The following is a 13,188-nucleotide window of genomic DNA, read 5'->3' on the forward strand; positions in this document are numbered from 1 at the left end:
GTCACTAGCTTCAAGCTAGTACCCTGTGAACAGAAGAATAGAGGATGGAATGAGAGGGAAGGAAGGGCAAGGAAGGCGTAACTCCAACACCCTACCTGCCCGCCCCTTCTTATACGCGCCCGTCCTTCCACAGCATCCCCTAATGGACTGAGATCCCATTTCAACCACTCGGATCCAAGGAGACTCCTTCCAAGCAGAGCCCCGCAGACTGTCGAGTCCCCGCCTCGTAAACCATGTTTCACGCATCCACAAAAAGGAGGGTATGCGGTAAGCCTTTGCTGAACTGGAAAACAGATTTGGTAATTAGAAGGCCGTTATCTAGCATTCGACGTTCACATGCCCACCATCTTACGGCCCATCCTGATCTCGAGGACAGGAAAGGAGTATATCGGGAGCCTTCGCAGTGGTTTCCTCGTAACATGCATCATTATCCCGTTGCGTTTCGGGTAGCGTGCTGAGGGGATATGTCTAGGTAAGGTAGTATCGGCCCCTGCGAGGAGTTTAGCATTGAGTGAAGCATATTTAGATTGAGGATTCACCATGGTGATTGGAGGAGCGTTGGAGAGGAACCATGGAGATCACATAAACATTACCTTTGACATGATATATGCTGTGCGATGGCCGTAAGTTTCGGGTGAGGCGGGAAAGCTAGGAAATAAAAAGAAGGTTACGGCGAATTTTGAATTAGTACTAGTGCCATCTAGATAGTTAGCTAAAAGTATACTCACCCAACAACTTGAGTCGAAGTCAGCAGTCAGCCGGAGGGTCTCTGGTCGTTTGTCGGTGGTCCAATTCTCTGAGGCCTTGAAGGTTCTCCTATGTAACTTCTGAACCGTATAATGCATGTCATCGAAGCGCTGCGAAACGAAGTGTCATGGGAGGGTCAGGTTGATTTTGGGTTGAAAGCGGTCAACATACGGTATGTAGCACAAATCCGACTTTCTCCAATTCCATTAACGCCTTACTTGTCCGATAGTAATCCTAAGAAGAATAAATTTGGAGCAGGAAACCTAGCACCCAAGAATCTCGTCAGGCAGTTGTCAGAGCACCAGAGTATCGAGTCCTAGTGTCCGTTATCCGAACGCACAAGGAGACCCCGTCATACAAGTTTGAATCAGTTCGCATGTAAGAATTCCCGCCTTTAGGTGCTGCATTCAAAACCTCTCGTAAAGAGCGTTTCCGAGGTTTCGTCGCCGTTGTCGACCAACGGAGAGCCGCGACCGTGTTTACAATACATTCGCGCCAAAATTGCGTATGTTCCAGGCCAAGAGCGGTCAGCAGCCGAGCCAAACCAGCGCCCCAAGTCATTAATATCGTGAGCGTCAGTCACAGAAGAAGATGGTTGCCAAAACATTGTGATAAAACAGAAACAAGAGGACGACGAGAATCACCCCACCACGCAACTCTGGATCTCCGACTCGTGTCGTTATTTGACACTGTTTGATTCGCAGGGCCTTGGCTCGGGTTTCACGGTGAATGGGTCAGGCGGAGAAGGCGCAGGTTTAGGCGCCTTCTGTGAGCGCCAGAAAGCGTGGTTCGCGCAGTACTTGGTCCTAGGATACCTAAATGAGAGTACCACAACGGACAGGGGTATCATGGATATACATACGTAATGACCGTGCATACTGCATACACAACGTTGCTCTACAAACCGACAAAAAATACAGCATAGGTAAACGTTAGAAGGGAAGAGCATAACAAGAAAGTCCTAGATACCAAGATGAAAGTTAAACAAATCACCTCATAAGCCTTTAAATGTCCACGTCCATCTACTTGGTTTCTACGTTACGTCCGAGTTGCACGGAGCCCCCTAATTCGTCTTCGGCATGGGCTGCGTGACGAGCTTGACTTCCCCGAGACCCGATCCAGTCCTCAACACCCCCGAGAACACACACCTATCCTTCAAGTAATCAACTCTCCTCAGACCCTTCTGCCTCCACACCATATACTCTCCCTTACCCATCATCTTACACCTCCTCTGAAACGCCTTCGTGATTTCCTTCTCCTCCTTCGTACTCATCTGGTTCCATTCATGCTGCGCGACCATCGCATGGAGGTGTTTGTGCAGTTGGGTTAGAACGTCGCCAACGGTGATGGGTGGGGCCCCATGTCCGGGTTGGAGCGCCGCAGAGGGGTGTGGGCTGTAGTACGGGTTTGAGGGCGGCTCGTAGCGGATATGGATAGGCCATTGTGGGGTCGCGTCGCACACAATCTTGAGTTCGTACACCGGTGGGTGCGTAGCTGGCTGCGCGAGCTCCTCAGACCCCAATGGCACCCACTGATTAGGTCCAACGATCTTCACAGGTTGAAAATGCGGATTCGCCAAATTGAAGAAAAACTGCCGGGCAGGGTTCTCGCCGTTCAACAAGGGGTGGATATAGATCTGCTTTTTCTGGGCTTCGAGTTGTTGTTGTTGTTGTTGCTGGTGCTGTTGTTGTTGCCATTGCAGCCAGGCGTCATAGCCGTTGGCATACACTGGTGCGGTGGCAGGCGGTGGGTAAAAAGGGGGAGCGTTGGCTTGCCCAAAAGAGTTGGAGCGAACGTGGCCTTGTGGGACTGTTAGTCCGCCGGTTGGTGCTCCGTGCCAAGATGGCCTTCGCTGGCGCGGTCCCCAGAAGGTCTCCTCGAATGTAGGAGGGATGAATCCGCCGAGGACTGGACTGGGCGGAGCGGCTGGGAATGGAACTCCCCCGACTGGAGGGAGATTAACGACACCTGAAGCAGGCGACCCGTGCACTGACCCCGGTCTGGAATAAGGTGAGGGAGGGTACAGAGAGACGTCGGGGATGAAAGGGGAGTACGGAGAGCCTGGTGCCGCATTAGGAACAGCGTACGGACCAGGTTGGTATGATGATTCGGGCGTGTAGACGTAAGGGGACGCCATGACTTGGGACGAAAAGGAATAAGGAGCAACCGAGTTGAAGTCGAGATGGAAGGGTTTTATCGTTGAGGAGGCTGTGGGCGCCTACTATGTCGAGGCTGCGCCCTGGATACCGCGTACGGATTCACTTCAATCACTGATCTCCGGGGAGATGTATCTTTGACCGACGATTGGCAGGAATGCAGGGGATGGGCTGTGGGTGGTCACTAAACGAAGTGGAGGTAGAGGAGAGGGACCCACTTAGAGAGAACTTGCGCCTAAGGCTATTTTAATCGTGGTGCGTGATTGTGGACTGTGAGTGTTGATGAATCGACTGTTTGGAACGGTATGGAGTCCTTTCCGGATCCGAATTGGTCGAGGGGCGTAGTGATAAAGTTGGATGCGAGGCTGTGTGTTTCTTCCGTGAGCAAGTTATCTTTGGACGATCGGTGGTAAAGCTACGAAGAGTCCTCCGCCTGCAGAGATAAGGGATATCTGCCAGGAAAAGTTGTCTACTCACCGAAGCTTTTGAATGGGCTAACTACCAAGGGTACGGTCACCACGGCAAGTAGACGACAGTTGTACAATGGCGCTCGCCGTAAATCAAGGTTAGCAACAAGATTTAATTGAACCTTGGGTAGATGAGAGTAGGTTGTAACCAAGGAAGTGTCTGCAGCCAAAGGACAAGCCGCCTTCCGATTCAACGCAAGGAGGGCCCCGGGGGAGGAAAGAAGGAAAGGGGAGATTGATCAACATGTCGGTCACTAAAGAGAATAAATCCATTTCCGATGCTTACTCAATGCCCACCACCAGGACATTCGGGCGTCTATTCGTTCCCCAACGCCGAGCAGGTATGGGCGCTGTTTCATGGGCGCTGTTTTTGTGGTGATCGGGTCTCCGAACATTCCGTCCCATAAGCGCTGGTACAGCATTGCCCTCGCGACACAGTGACCGCTTATGTCTCAGAGCTGTGTGGAAATTGCGTCGGTGTGTCTTGGTTCGTAAGGATGGCGCGTCACAGATGACTTTTGCTATAGCCTTCTGACCAAGACTACGTCAGTTGCTCAGAGTGCATGAATAACATTGCTGTGAGGAATTGTTTGAGCGTCGAACCGTGCGTAGATTTCGTGAACGCACTGACTTCAATGACACGGTTTCTGTCGGGGAATGCGACAGAACGGCCATGCAAAGAACAATCCCGCTCAACTTCGGGCAATGAGTGGCGGTCCCGCATGTTTCTGGGGTCGACCGATGTCGACAGTTTGCTGTACAGCTGTAGGATTGAGAGGGAACTAAGTATGTTCCATTGTCGTTTCTAGACTCAACTATGTAGAGAAACGAACGAGGAAAGTGAGCTCGCGCGACCACAACCCGGGTGGCAGTGAGTGGCAGTGCTATTCACCGCAAACATGGAAGTGGTCCGTGCGCAATCTCTGCAGTATATAAGCCGCGCTCGAACAGAGTTGATTCCTTACCACTCTGGCCTTTTGGCTTAGATCAAGTGTAGTATCTGTTCTTAATAGTTTAACCACTATTATGAGGGCACCGCCCTCATTTTTGGTTATCTAATTTTTGCCGCCCCAGTTCCTCGAGCTCTGCTTGCAACTCGAGGGCGCGATGACCTTGCTATTGCAGTACCGGCTTGTGTCGTCGGGGGATCCCCCATCGCTTTTGCGACTATCTCTTTGCTTGGACTTCTATGGCTCGTCAGTTTGGCGATGCAGCGGATTCAAGCAAAAAGAAACGTCGAGAAGCAATATCCAACCAGAATTTTTGGCACACTCGTCTCTTTGCGAGACCCTCTGCGGGAGGTACGATCATTCTCAACGTTGGTGTGTGTGTGTGTTTCCAAGGTCCAGCAGCCTCGTGGGCACCGTAACCCACAGGCTGACTAATAGAGAGGAACTCCCAGAACTCTCATCAGCCCAGTAAGTTGTCGGGACAAAGGGCGACTGTCGCCAGCCCGTTGGTGGATTGTTGTTTTTTTGACATAAGTGGATGTCACCGTCAGTGTAGTCACGCCGTACAATTGATTCACTTGTCTTTCGTCAGCGTTTCCATGACTTGTTGCCTCAGGGGAATACAGAACACACTTGGGCGTGGTCATCCGAGTCGGAAACAAGTCAGCCGTGCACGCCGAGCAACTTGTTTTTTCCCTGAGTCCATATGGCTAGTACCATATTTAAGACTCGATTCGAAGAACCCTGATTATAGGAATATCACAAAGGTGGACTCTCCCTTGATGTCGACAATGGGTTCCAGCCTAACATGAGTCCGCGCGCGGAGAAGCCATCGACAGGGAGGTCGTGGTTTCTCTGGGAGTAGTTGCGGGGAAGCTGGTTGGAACCGAACCAAGTCGGAACGATAGACCGTAGCCGGTTGGCCAGTGGGATTCTGGTGTCAGTACTGTTTGGCCTTGTAGGGGCACTAACCTCGACAAATGCGAATCTGCCATATGTACAAAGGCTATTCTCTTTTTCCCCGAGTCATTGCTACATTATCCGAGACAAAGGACATCGAAAGATCAATGGTGGGGCAGTCTTCTCCAGCTAACCCCATTGCGCGTTCCCGAGTCAGGAGGAACGACTATATACGCATCTTTGAACCATGCCTCCCCCTGCACGCAGCAATATCATCAACTCCATCACTGCAAGCAACCTCTCGGACAGAGAGGATTAGCGCAGGCACCGGTGTCTTTGGTGTTAAGGATTTTCGTGCCTAATACTGTACTAGTACACATTGCTATTCAGGAGGATCACAGCCGAGCTGTTGCCCACTCGGCACGCCGCTCCTCACGGTGCCTGAAATCTCTGAAGGTACGAATCACTGAATAGCGGATGACCCCATTCAACTACTAGGGTGTATACAATATGGTATTGAGCTGGCTCGATATACTTATGAGCCGAGGAACACAGGCTCCGGGGTCATCCTTGATAGAAAAACTTTTTGCTCCCGCTTCTCTCACTTGTCAATGAGCGCTTCTATCAGCTTTTATTTCGTGACACACCTTCCAAAAGCATCATGCTCTGTAAACGTGGAGGAAAGGTCGAGGCAAGGTCCTCTGATGAGTGGCTCTCGTGTGACCCAAGAGTGATCTTATCGGAATAAATCATCATTCTCATGGGGGCGTGCGAGATACTCGCTGTTTGCTAATAAGCGCCCGTGGTCCGATGGCAATTTTGCCTCACCATCGCACCCTGAAAGCTCTAGGTTTGTACTGTAGCAAGGGCCTGACAGGATTGCAAGATGTCACAATGGCACGGAGAACGCCCAACTGAAAATGAATGAGACCTTGAGGCAAACGGTGGGTAATCTAAATCGGTATCGATGTCCCTGAGGGCCCACGGGAACTGATCGAGTCATTCCAAGAGTGTGAGAGAGACTCCCAAGAAGTGTAAAATCCAGTACAAGTCCGAAATTATGGAAGGTTCCCATAGCCAATGGCTCCACCAGCTCAAAACCGTAGACTACCGAGTGGCTGCTGTTCTGCTTCTTTAGTGACTTTGGGGCCCTCGATGTTGACGCCAGGTCAACGTCAATGCTTGATAATTTTACCTGAATAAAACGTCTGCATTTGATTCTCGTAGGGGATTTTAGACACTCACCTTTCCTCCACATAGAACCGGGGGGTTCCTGGCGCAGCTGCTCTGCAGTGAGCTTCGAGCGAATTTCTCTCAATTGATGGAGAGCTGCCTCAGCGCGCGGCGTACGGGCGTAATCTTTCAATATGGTGTCGTAAAATGAACCAATTTCAGGAACTATGCCTTCAATGTGCTAGAAACCGGTAAGCTGAATGGGAAGGTGAGAAATGCCTGAGATACGAACCCTAGACTAGTGCTGTAAGACCCACGTCAAAACATAGACGTCGTCCCTGAAAGGATTTGACTGCTGTCCTTTGGCCAAGCCCGACCCTATCGTCGAAGCGCGATTTGCGCGTTTCATCGTTACATTGTCGATATCGGTGTCCATGGCAAAGAGTGACGAAGCCTCAAAGTCAATGTAGCCGTAACGCACACGAGACGGGTCCCGAATCTCGAGACTGTCAAGAGTGCTGTCGAAGCATTCAAATAACGCGTTTATGACCATGTTGCCGGGGTCTATATCGCGATGAGCAATCCTGTTTTCGTGAAGAAATGCGAGGCCCTGCGCCCCAAGTGGTAGCGTCATCAGCCAAAGTTTCGTACTTGAGCCCAGGAAATTACCTACGTCATAAAACTGTTCCATCATAACGAAGGTATGTTCAATTGTCGGGAACGTCAGTCCTAGGAAGGGCATTCCCCATCTTTTCCCAGCATATCAGAGGCAAGACTTCAGCTATTGTGAGAGCGCACCCACCGAGATGCTACCACGAAGACTAATCCGTCGTACGTGATGATGTCCAGTACAGGGAGCGTTCGATTACGGGGATCGGCCCTCACTTGCGGCGTGTTCAGTCTTTGCCAAACCCTCAACTCTTCCAACTCCTGATTCGGAGCGGAAACTAGCCTGCAAAGTATTCATCGTCAAAGCTTAAGCATCGAATGTTCCAAAGAACCTACTTTATGATCACGTCTCTGCCAAAGTTGTCTCGCGCGGCCCATATCCGACCAGTCTAGACGAAGAAGTTATGAGTACCGAACAGGCCTTAAAACCGATACAGTACTCACATGGACGTACGAGAACACATAATGCTCGTCAGTGCTGAAACGACACCTAGCATAAGGATAGGACTCGTCCACAACGTCTGGACATTTGAGGGATTTTGGAGGGTAGGTGCATGGGAGACGTTCGTATTCATAAAGGTGGTATCCCCAGGAAGCGAAGAAAGGCCTGAGTAGGGCCCAACGTTCCCCTGCCGCCTTCAGAACTTCGTAATCCTCTTCATACCGGGCCCAACTCGACGGTTCTGTTGGGACGGAGTAGCCGTGCCACCAAGCATGTAGAGACCATCGCAGTGTTGCCCATAGGCCGTCACATCGCACCCACTTCATAATTGGATGGTCCTACCGTAGAGTAGCACACTGTTGTGTGTAGAGTCGTGTATTGGTCGCCTTGATTCCTTGGAGGACTTGATGGTACGGGACCAACCCATGTTTGGCGCTGGCTGATGGCAATGTTTGGCCATGTGATGGTTCGGCAACAAATCTTGGCACCTGCTGCTTAGCGCCCGTCATGAAATACCGAGTCCCGACTTGGAGGTGCAAAATGAGAAGGACCTCGTGGACGTCGTCCAAGCACATGTCATGGCCGATCCGAATCAAGTCGGAACGTGTGCCCATTCCGCAGGTACGCGGTCTTCCCTTTCCCCGAGTCAACATTTGCATTAGGCAAAGGGCATCTGTGGGGTTGACTTTCTCCGACTAACCCCATTTCATTTGTTTTCGAGTCGGGAGAAGTGACTTGACGACCACTTGAGCCCCGCTTCCCCGTCCAAAACACTGCCGTACATAAAAGTCGGACGAACTGCTACCTACTCTCTCTGTATCGCCTTGTGGCTTGTCTCCCTGGTATTTAGAACTTTGGGTAGCGAGGATCGGTCACTTCTCTTAAGGATGGGCATCCCAGGCGAACAACAATCCGAGTCGAGCGTGCGTTATCTGATGACTCGGAGTGGCTGTCAGCGATCCCAGGTTGTACCTGAAATTTGAACATGACTGGGTTGAGCTGGCTCGAGACAGCCTGAACCGAGAGCGACAGGCTCCATGCTCCGATTCGTTCTTGATAGAAAAAGGTTTTGTAGCCCCGTTTCTCCAAGTCTTCACTTGTCAAGTGGCGCTTCTATCTGGTTTCTTTGTGTGATACACCTTCCAAGAGCCTCATGGATGCTCTGAACGTGGAAGAAACGGGCTAAGGTACTCTGATGAGCAGCTCTCATATGATCTTCATTAGCGATAGTCATTCTCGTGCGAGGCTACTCGCTGTTTGCAACTAAGAGCCCCTGGTCCGATGTCAAATTTGCCTCACCATCGCACCACGAAACCTCTAGGGCTGAGGGCAAAGATTCGCAAAATGTCGCAATGAGACGGAGAACGTCCAGGTTAAGCAGTCGGAGTATTGAATGAGACAAACATTGAGGCAAATGTGGGTAACCTAAATTTCCTGACGGGGACCAAGTCATTCCAAGAGTGTAATAAACACGCCTGAGAAGTGTAAAATCTGGCAGGAGTCTGATATATACTTCCTCTGCAGACTGTGGCTGGAGTGACGTCGGGCCCTCGATGTCGACCTAGCGCTCGAGTGTCAGTCCTTGAGAACTTTCCCTGAACGAAGAAGCGTCTGAGATTACAATTAGAACAAGATCCTAGGAACTCACCTTTGCTCCACATATAGCCTGGCGGTTCCTGGCGCAGCTGCTCTGCAGTGAGCTTCGAGCGAATTTCTCTCAATTGATGGAGAGCTGCCTCAGCGCGCGGCGTACGGGAGTAATCCTTCAAGATACCGTCATAAAAAGACCCAATCTCAGGAACAATGGACTCAATGTGCTAGAAACGGGTAAGCTGCACAAGAAGGTGAGAAATGCCAGAGATACGAACCCTAGACCAGTCCTGTAAAACCCAGGTCAAAACATAGACGTCGTCCCGGAAAGGATTTGATCTTTGTCCTTCGGCCAGGCCCGACCATAACGTCGAAAGGCGACTGGCGCGTTCCATTGTTACATTGTCAATGTCCGTGTCCATAGCAAAGAGTGCAGATGCCTCGAAGTCGATATGGGCGTAAAGGACACGAGAGGGGTCCCGAATCTCGACAGAATCTCGAGTCTCATCAAAGTAATCGAATAATGCGTTCATGACCATGTTCCCGGGATCAATGTCGCGATGGGCAATCCTGTTGTCGTGAAGAAATGCGAGGCCCTGTGCCCAAGCGTTAAGTCACAGCTTCGTACCTGAACCCAGCACTCAAATGACCTACGTCGTAAAATTGTTCCAGCATGTCGAAGATATGCTCAACTGACGGGAACGACAGTCCTACAAAAGGCATTCCCCATCTATTCAAAACAGATCATGAGGCCAGACTTGCGCTTGAATGAGGGCGTACCCACCGAGGTGTTACCACGAACACTAGTCCGTCGTACGTGATGAAGTCTAGCACTCGGAGCGTTCGATTACTACGGGGATCTTCCCTTACTTCAGGAGCGCTCAGTCTTTTCCAAACTTTCAGCTCTTCCTGTTCTTCATTCCGACTCGAAACTAGCCTGTAAAGTATTCGTCGTTAAAACTAGAGCACCGAATGTAAGAAAGGAGCCAACTTTATGATAACGTCTCTGCCAAAGTTGTCTCGCGCGGCCCATATCCGACCAGTCTAGGAACGATGCGAGTCACAGTGAGTGACGAACAGGCAGTAAAATCGATCCAGTACTCACATGGACATAGGTGAACACATAATGCTCATCCTTGGTGAAACGACACCTGGCATAAGGATAGGACTCATCCACAATGTCGGGACATTTGAGGGACTTCGGGGGGTACGTGAGCGGGAGGCGCTCATATTCGTAGAGGTGGTATCCCCACGATGCGAAGAAAGGCCTGAGTAGGGCCCACCGTTCCCCTGCCGCCTTCAGAACTTCGTAATCCTCTTCATACCGGGCCCAACTCGACAGTTCCGTCGGGACTGAATAGCCGTGCCACCAGGCATGTAGAGACCATCGCAGGGTTGCCCACAATGTGTCACACTGTACCAGCTTCATCATTCCATGAGAAGCACTGTGTTCCGCGCAAGTATTTCTGTGCAGGCCTTGACGGTTGAAGGGACACGAATTGAAACAGCTCAAAAGAGGAAATGAGCAACCCGGTTCGTTAAGTGTGTATTAATATTTGGTGGCGTGTTTTGGATGTGTTAGGTTGTGTGGGCGCCATTGGTGAGTCTGAACTACTGTATCGAGATTCGACCGCCATCTTCTCTCCGCGTATCCCCTTATGGCCCATCACAAACTATGCACGAAAATCCCATATAAACCGGTCTTTCTCTCCCTGCCTGCTCTCCTTCAAGTGCCCTCTGGTCTCGAAGTTGCCACTGGCCATATCACCATATACCGTCTCTTAAACCTGTGTAACCGAATGTCGGATAATACGCAATCCGTAAGTGCAGTGACTCTGGTCGTACCTTATCTCGACTGATTAGTGGCTTCATGCTCTAGCGAGTCGGCAAGCGCATTCGCATCAAAGAGGCGTGCACAGATCTTCTGGGCGTTCCGCTTCCAGAAGGAGCGGAGGGGAAAGTGGTAAACATCCACCAGACAAATGTAAGAATAGATTTGCCTCTCTTCGCCTCTTCGCAGACGATCTGATTCGTCGCTTACTCGCAGAGCAACCCATCCCAGCCCAAGTATGATTTGAACATCACACCCACCGGCGCCTTTGCGGGCGGGTCTTTCCGAGCGGTCCCTGGTAAATTCATTGAATTTATTGACTAAACACTGGCAAAGCCGTGGTTGCAACTATATATGTGTATTCGCCCATGTTATATTCTCCCGACTTCTGCGACAAAGTTATATGAGTGCGTTGTATATCACATTGTACAATTCTACCTTGAAATACCGATTGCGAGAACGAGCCAAAAAGCGGTTTGAACACCGATCTCGAAAGAGCAAAATGGACTTCAATTCGACCGAATATAAGCCAGTGTAAGCCTACCCCGTTGTACGATCGTACTAGAGCGATAGAAAGGCACTTCCGCAAGTTGGAACTCATCTATCCTTGCGCGGCTGTATGTGCCCTGGAAGCCAAACATCGAGTCAGTGTACATGGAGACCTAAATCTAATAGCTGATCGCACCGTCCTGCCATAGGCGGCCTTCTGGAAGTTGGTTCAGTTGCTCCTGAGTCAGTTTTGACCGTATTCTTCGAAGCTCTTCAAGGACGGACACAGCCGTAATTCGGAAGTTGGGGCCGGCTTTGTTCTTCAAGATCTCGTCGAAGAAAGGCCCAATCTCTGGTATGGCTCTTTCGAGGACCTAAGCAATACTCTGCAAGTGAGAATAAGAAGGGCGTGAGTGTTCGCTGGCCACTCACACGGACGGGATACTGCAATGTGTCAACTAAAATGAGCACGTCGTCAGTAAAGGGATTTGATTTGCCCTCTTCCAGATCCAGAATATGGGCTCCGATCCTCATCTCCCTATCTTGGACGACGGTTTGGATATCCGTTTCCATTGGAAATATGGAAGAGGCATCAAAATCAATAAAAGCGTATCGAGCATTAGACGGGCCTCGAATGTCGTTGGGGTCGTGTCTAGTCCCGCGTTCAAACAGAGAGTTGAGGACCGTATTTTGGGGCGCAATGTCGCGATGCGCAATCCGCTTCTCGTGGAGAAAGACTAGCCCCTGTAAAGCGAACATGAGGTGAGAAGCGGTAACCTGTGGATGAACGATACGGTGCCCATACCTCCAGGAGCTGATCGGCGAGGATGAACAACTGTTCTGCCGTCGTAAAAGGGAGGCCAACGAAGGAGTATCCCCATCTTCGGAAGTTGTTGCTTAATTACCAAGAAAGAAACCGCTTGAGCCTACCGAGGAGTCACCACAAAACGAGTCCATTGTAGGTGATATACTCGAGGACCGGTAGTGTCCGGTTGCGAGGGTCTGCCCTCGCTTTCGGCGTGTTGAGCCTTTGGTATATCCTTAGCTCGTCGGTTTCTCTCTCTGAATTGGAGACCATCCTGTTCACACAGATATTAACATGCTTATCGCGACGAGGACCGGTTTTGGGAGGTTAAGAAACTGACTTGATTACCACTTCTCTTCCTGCCCTGTCGCGCGCTGCCCAAACGCGGCAGCTCTGTTGGGAAAAGTACATCACTAAGTTGAACTCTTTAGAGACTAGAGCGAACTGAATGGCATACCTGAATACCCGAAAACATGAATCCATTCTCGCTTGCACATTTACGCCGCCCATAGGGATAGGATTCGCCCATCTGGTTCGGTAGTTTGAACGAGGATGGGGGAATTGTTTCCCGGGGATGGCGCCCATTTGGTACATAGAGGTGGTAACCACGCGAAGCGAAGAATGGGGCCAATAGGGACCAGCGCTTCGCAGTAATCTGAAGTTCTTCGAGTACTGGAATGGTGGTGTCCTGAGTGGAGGTCCATGTAGCCCAGTCTGTCGGTATATGATATCCGTGCCACCAAGCGTGTAAAGTCCACCGAATGGTCTCGAAGAAGCTGTCGCATCGCACAAGGTTCGCAGAATGGAACATCAGAGCCGAGAGCTTTCAGGTATCAAACGGAGAAACGAGTCAGTGTAAGAGCCCAAAGTGGTCATTGGTCAACTTGAAAGTCACAGCTTCCCACTGTCGCCGATAGTATTTGATGTCGTGCCTCCTGTTTTTGTTGCGCATTAGATTGATCATCCCGT

General features: G+C 50.6%; 5 protein-coding genes across 5 annotated transcripts; 1 reads left to right on the forward strand and 4 right to left on the reverse strand.

Annotated features, from left to right (window-relative positions):
• Window positions 1–1,810: 1,810 nt before the first annotated feature.
• On the reverse strand, window positions 1,811–3,530 carry CC1G_09795 (hypothetical protein; the record flags this gene model as incomplete). Its single annotated transcript, XM_001834816.2, has 3 exons — window positions 3,381–3,530; window positions 3,122–3,268; window positions 1,811–3,074 (listed from the first exon to the last, which is right to left on the reverse strand). Exon 3 carries the CDS (start codon window positions 2,882–2,884, stop codon window positions 1,811–1,813), a length of 1,074 nt encoding a protein of 357 aa, XP_001834868.1. The 5' UTR covers window positions 2,885–3,074; window positions 3,122–3,268; window positions 3,381–3,530.
• Window positions 3,531–6,395: 2,865 nt separating this feature from the next.
• On the reverse strand, window positions 6,396–7,830 carry CC1G_09796 (other/AgaK1 protein kinase; the record flags this gene model as incomplete). The annotated part of the gene is made up of 7 exons (XM_001834817.2): window positions 6,396–6,415; window positions 6,466–6,634; window positions 6,707–7,003; window positions 7,067–7,142; window positions 7,196–7,345; window positions 7,399–7,451; window positions 7,507–7,830. The coding sequence occupies 7 exons, from the start codon at window positions 7,828–7,830 to the stop codon at window positions 6,396–6,398; spliced, it is 1,089 nt and encodes a 362-aa protein (XP_001834869.2).
• Window positions 7,831–9,065: 1,235 nt separating this feature from the next.
• On the reverse strand, window positions 9,066–10,523 carry CC1G_09797 (other/AgaK1 protein kinase; the record flags this gene model as incomplete). Its single annotated transcript, XM_001834818.2, has 7 exons — window positions 9,066–9,115; window positions 9,153–9,321; window positions 9,373–9,690; window positions 9,749–9,824; window positions 9,879–10,031; window positions 10,086–10,138; window positions 10,200–10,523. 7 exons carry the CDS (start codon window positions 10,521–10,523, stop codon window positions 9,066–9,068), a joined length of 1,143 nt encoding a protein of 380 aa, XP_001834870.2.
• A 229-nt stretch (window positions 10,524–10,752) lies between these two features.
• CC1G_09798 (hypothetical protein) lies at window positions 10,753–11,249 on the forward strand (the record flags this gene model as incomplete). Its single annotated transcript, XM_001834819.2, has 3 exons — window positions 10,753–10,914; window positions 10,974–11,078; window positions 11,142–11,249. The coding sequence occupies 3 exons, from the start codon at window positions 10,753–10,755 to the stop codon at window positions 11,247–11,249; spliced, it is 375 nt and encodes a 124-aa protein (XP_001834871.2).
• Window positions 11,250–11,593: 344 nt separating this feature from the next.
• Window positions 11,594–13,030, reverse strand: CC1G_09799 (other/AgaK1 protein kinase; the record flags this gene model as incomplete). Its single annotated transcript, XM_001834820.2, has 6 exons — window positions 11,594–11,788; window positions 11,847–12,158; window positions 12,220–12,310; window positions 12,345–12,493; window positions 12,560–12,610; window positions 12,677–13,030. The coding sequence occupies 6 exons, from the start codon at window positions 13,028–13,030 to the stop codon at window positions 11,594–11,596; spliced, it is 1,152 nt and encodes a 383-aa protein (XP_001834872.2).
• Window positions 13,031–13,188: the final 158 nt, after the last annotated feature.

This window comes from Coprinopsis cinerea (assembly GCF_000182895.1).
Source record: "Coprinopsis cinerea okayama7#130 chromosome 12 map unlocalized cont3.12, whole genome shotgun sequence".
In the NCBI taxonomy this organism is placed as follows: domain Eukaryota; kingdom Fungi; phylum Basidiomycota; class Agaricomycetes; order Agaricales; family Psathyrellaceae; genus Coprinopsis; species Coprinopsis cinerea.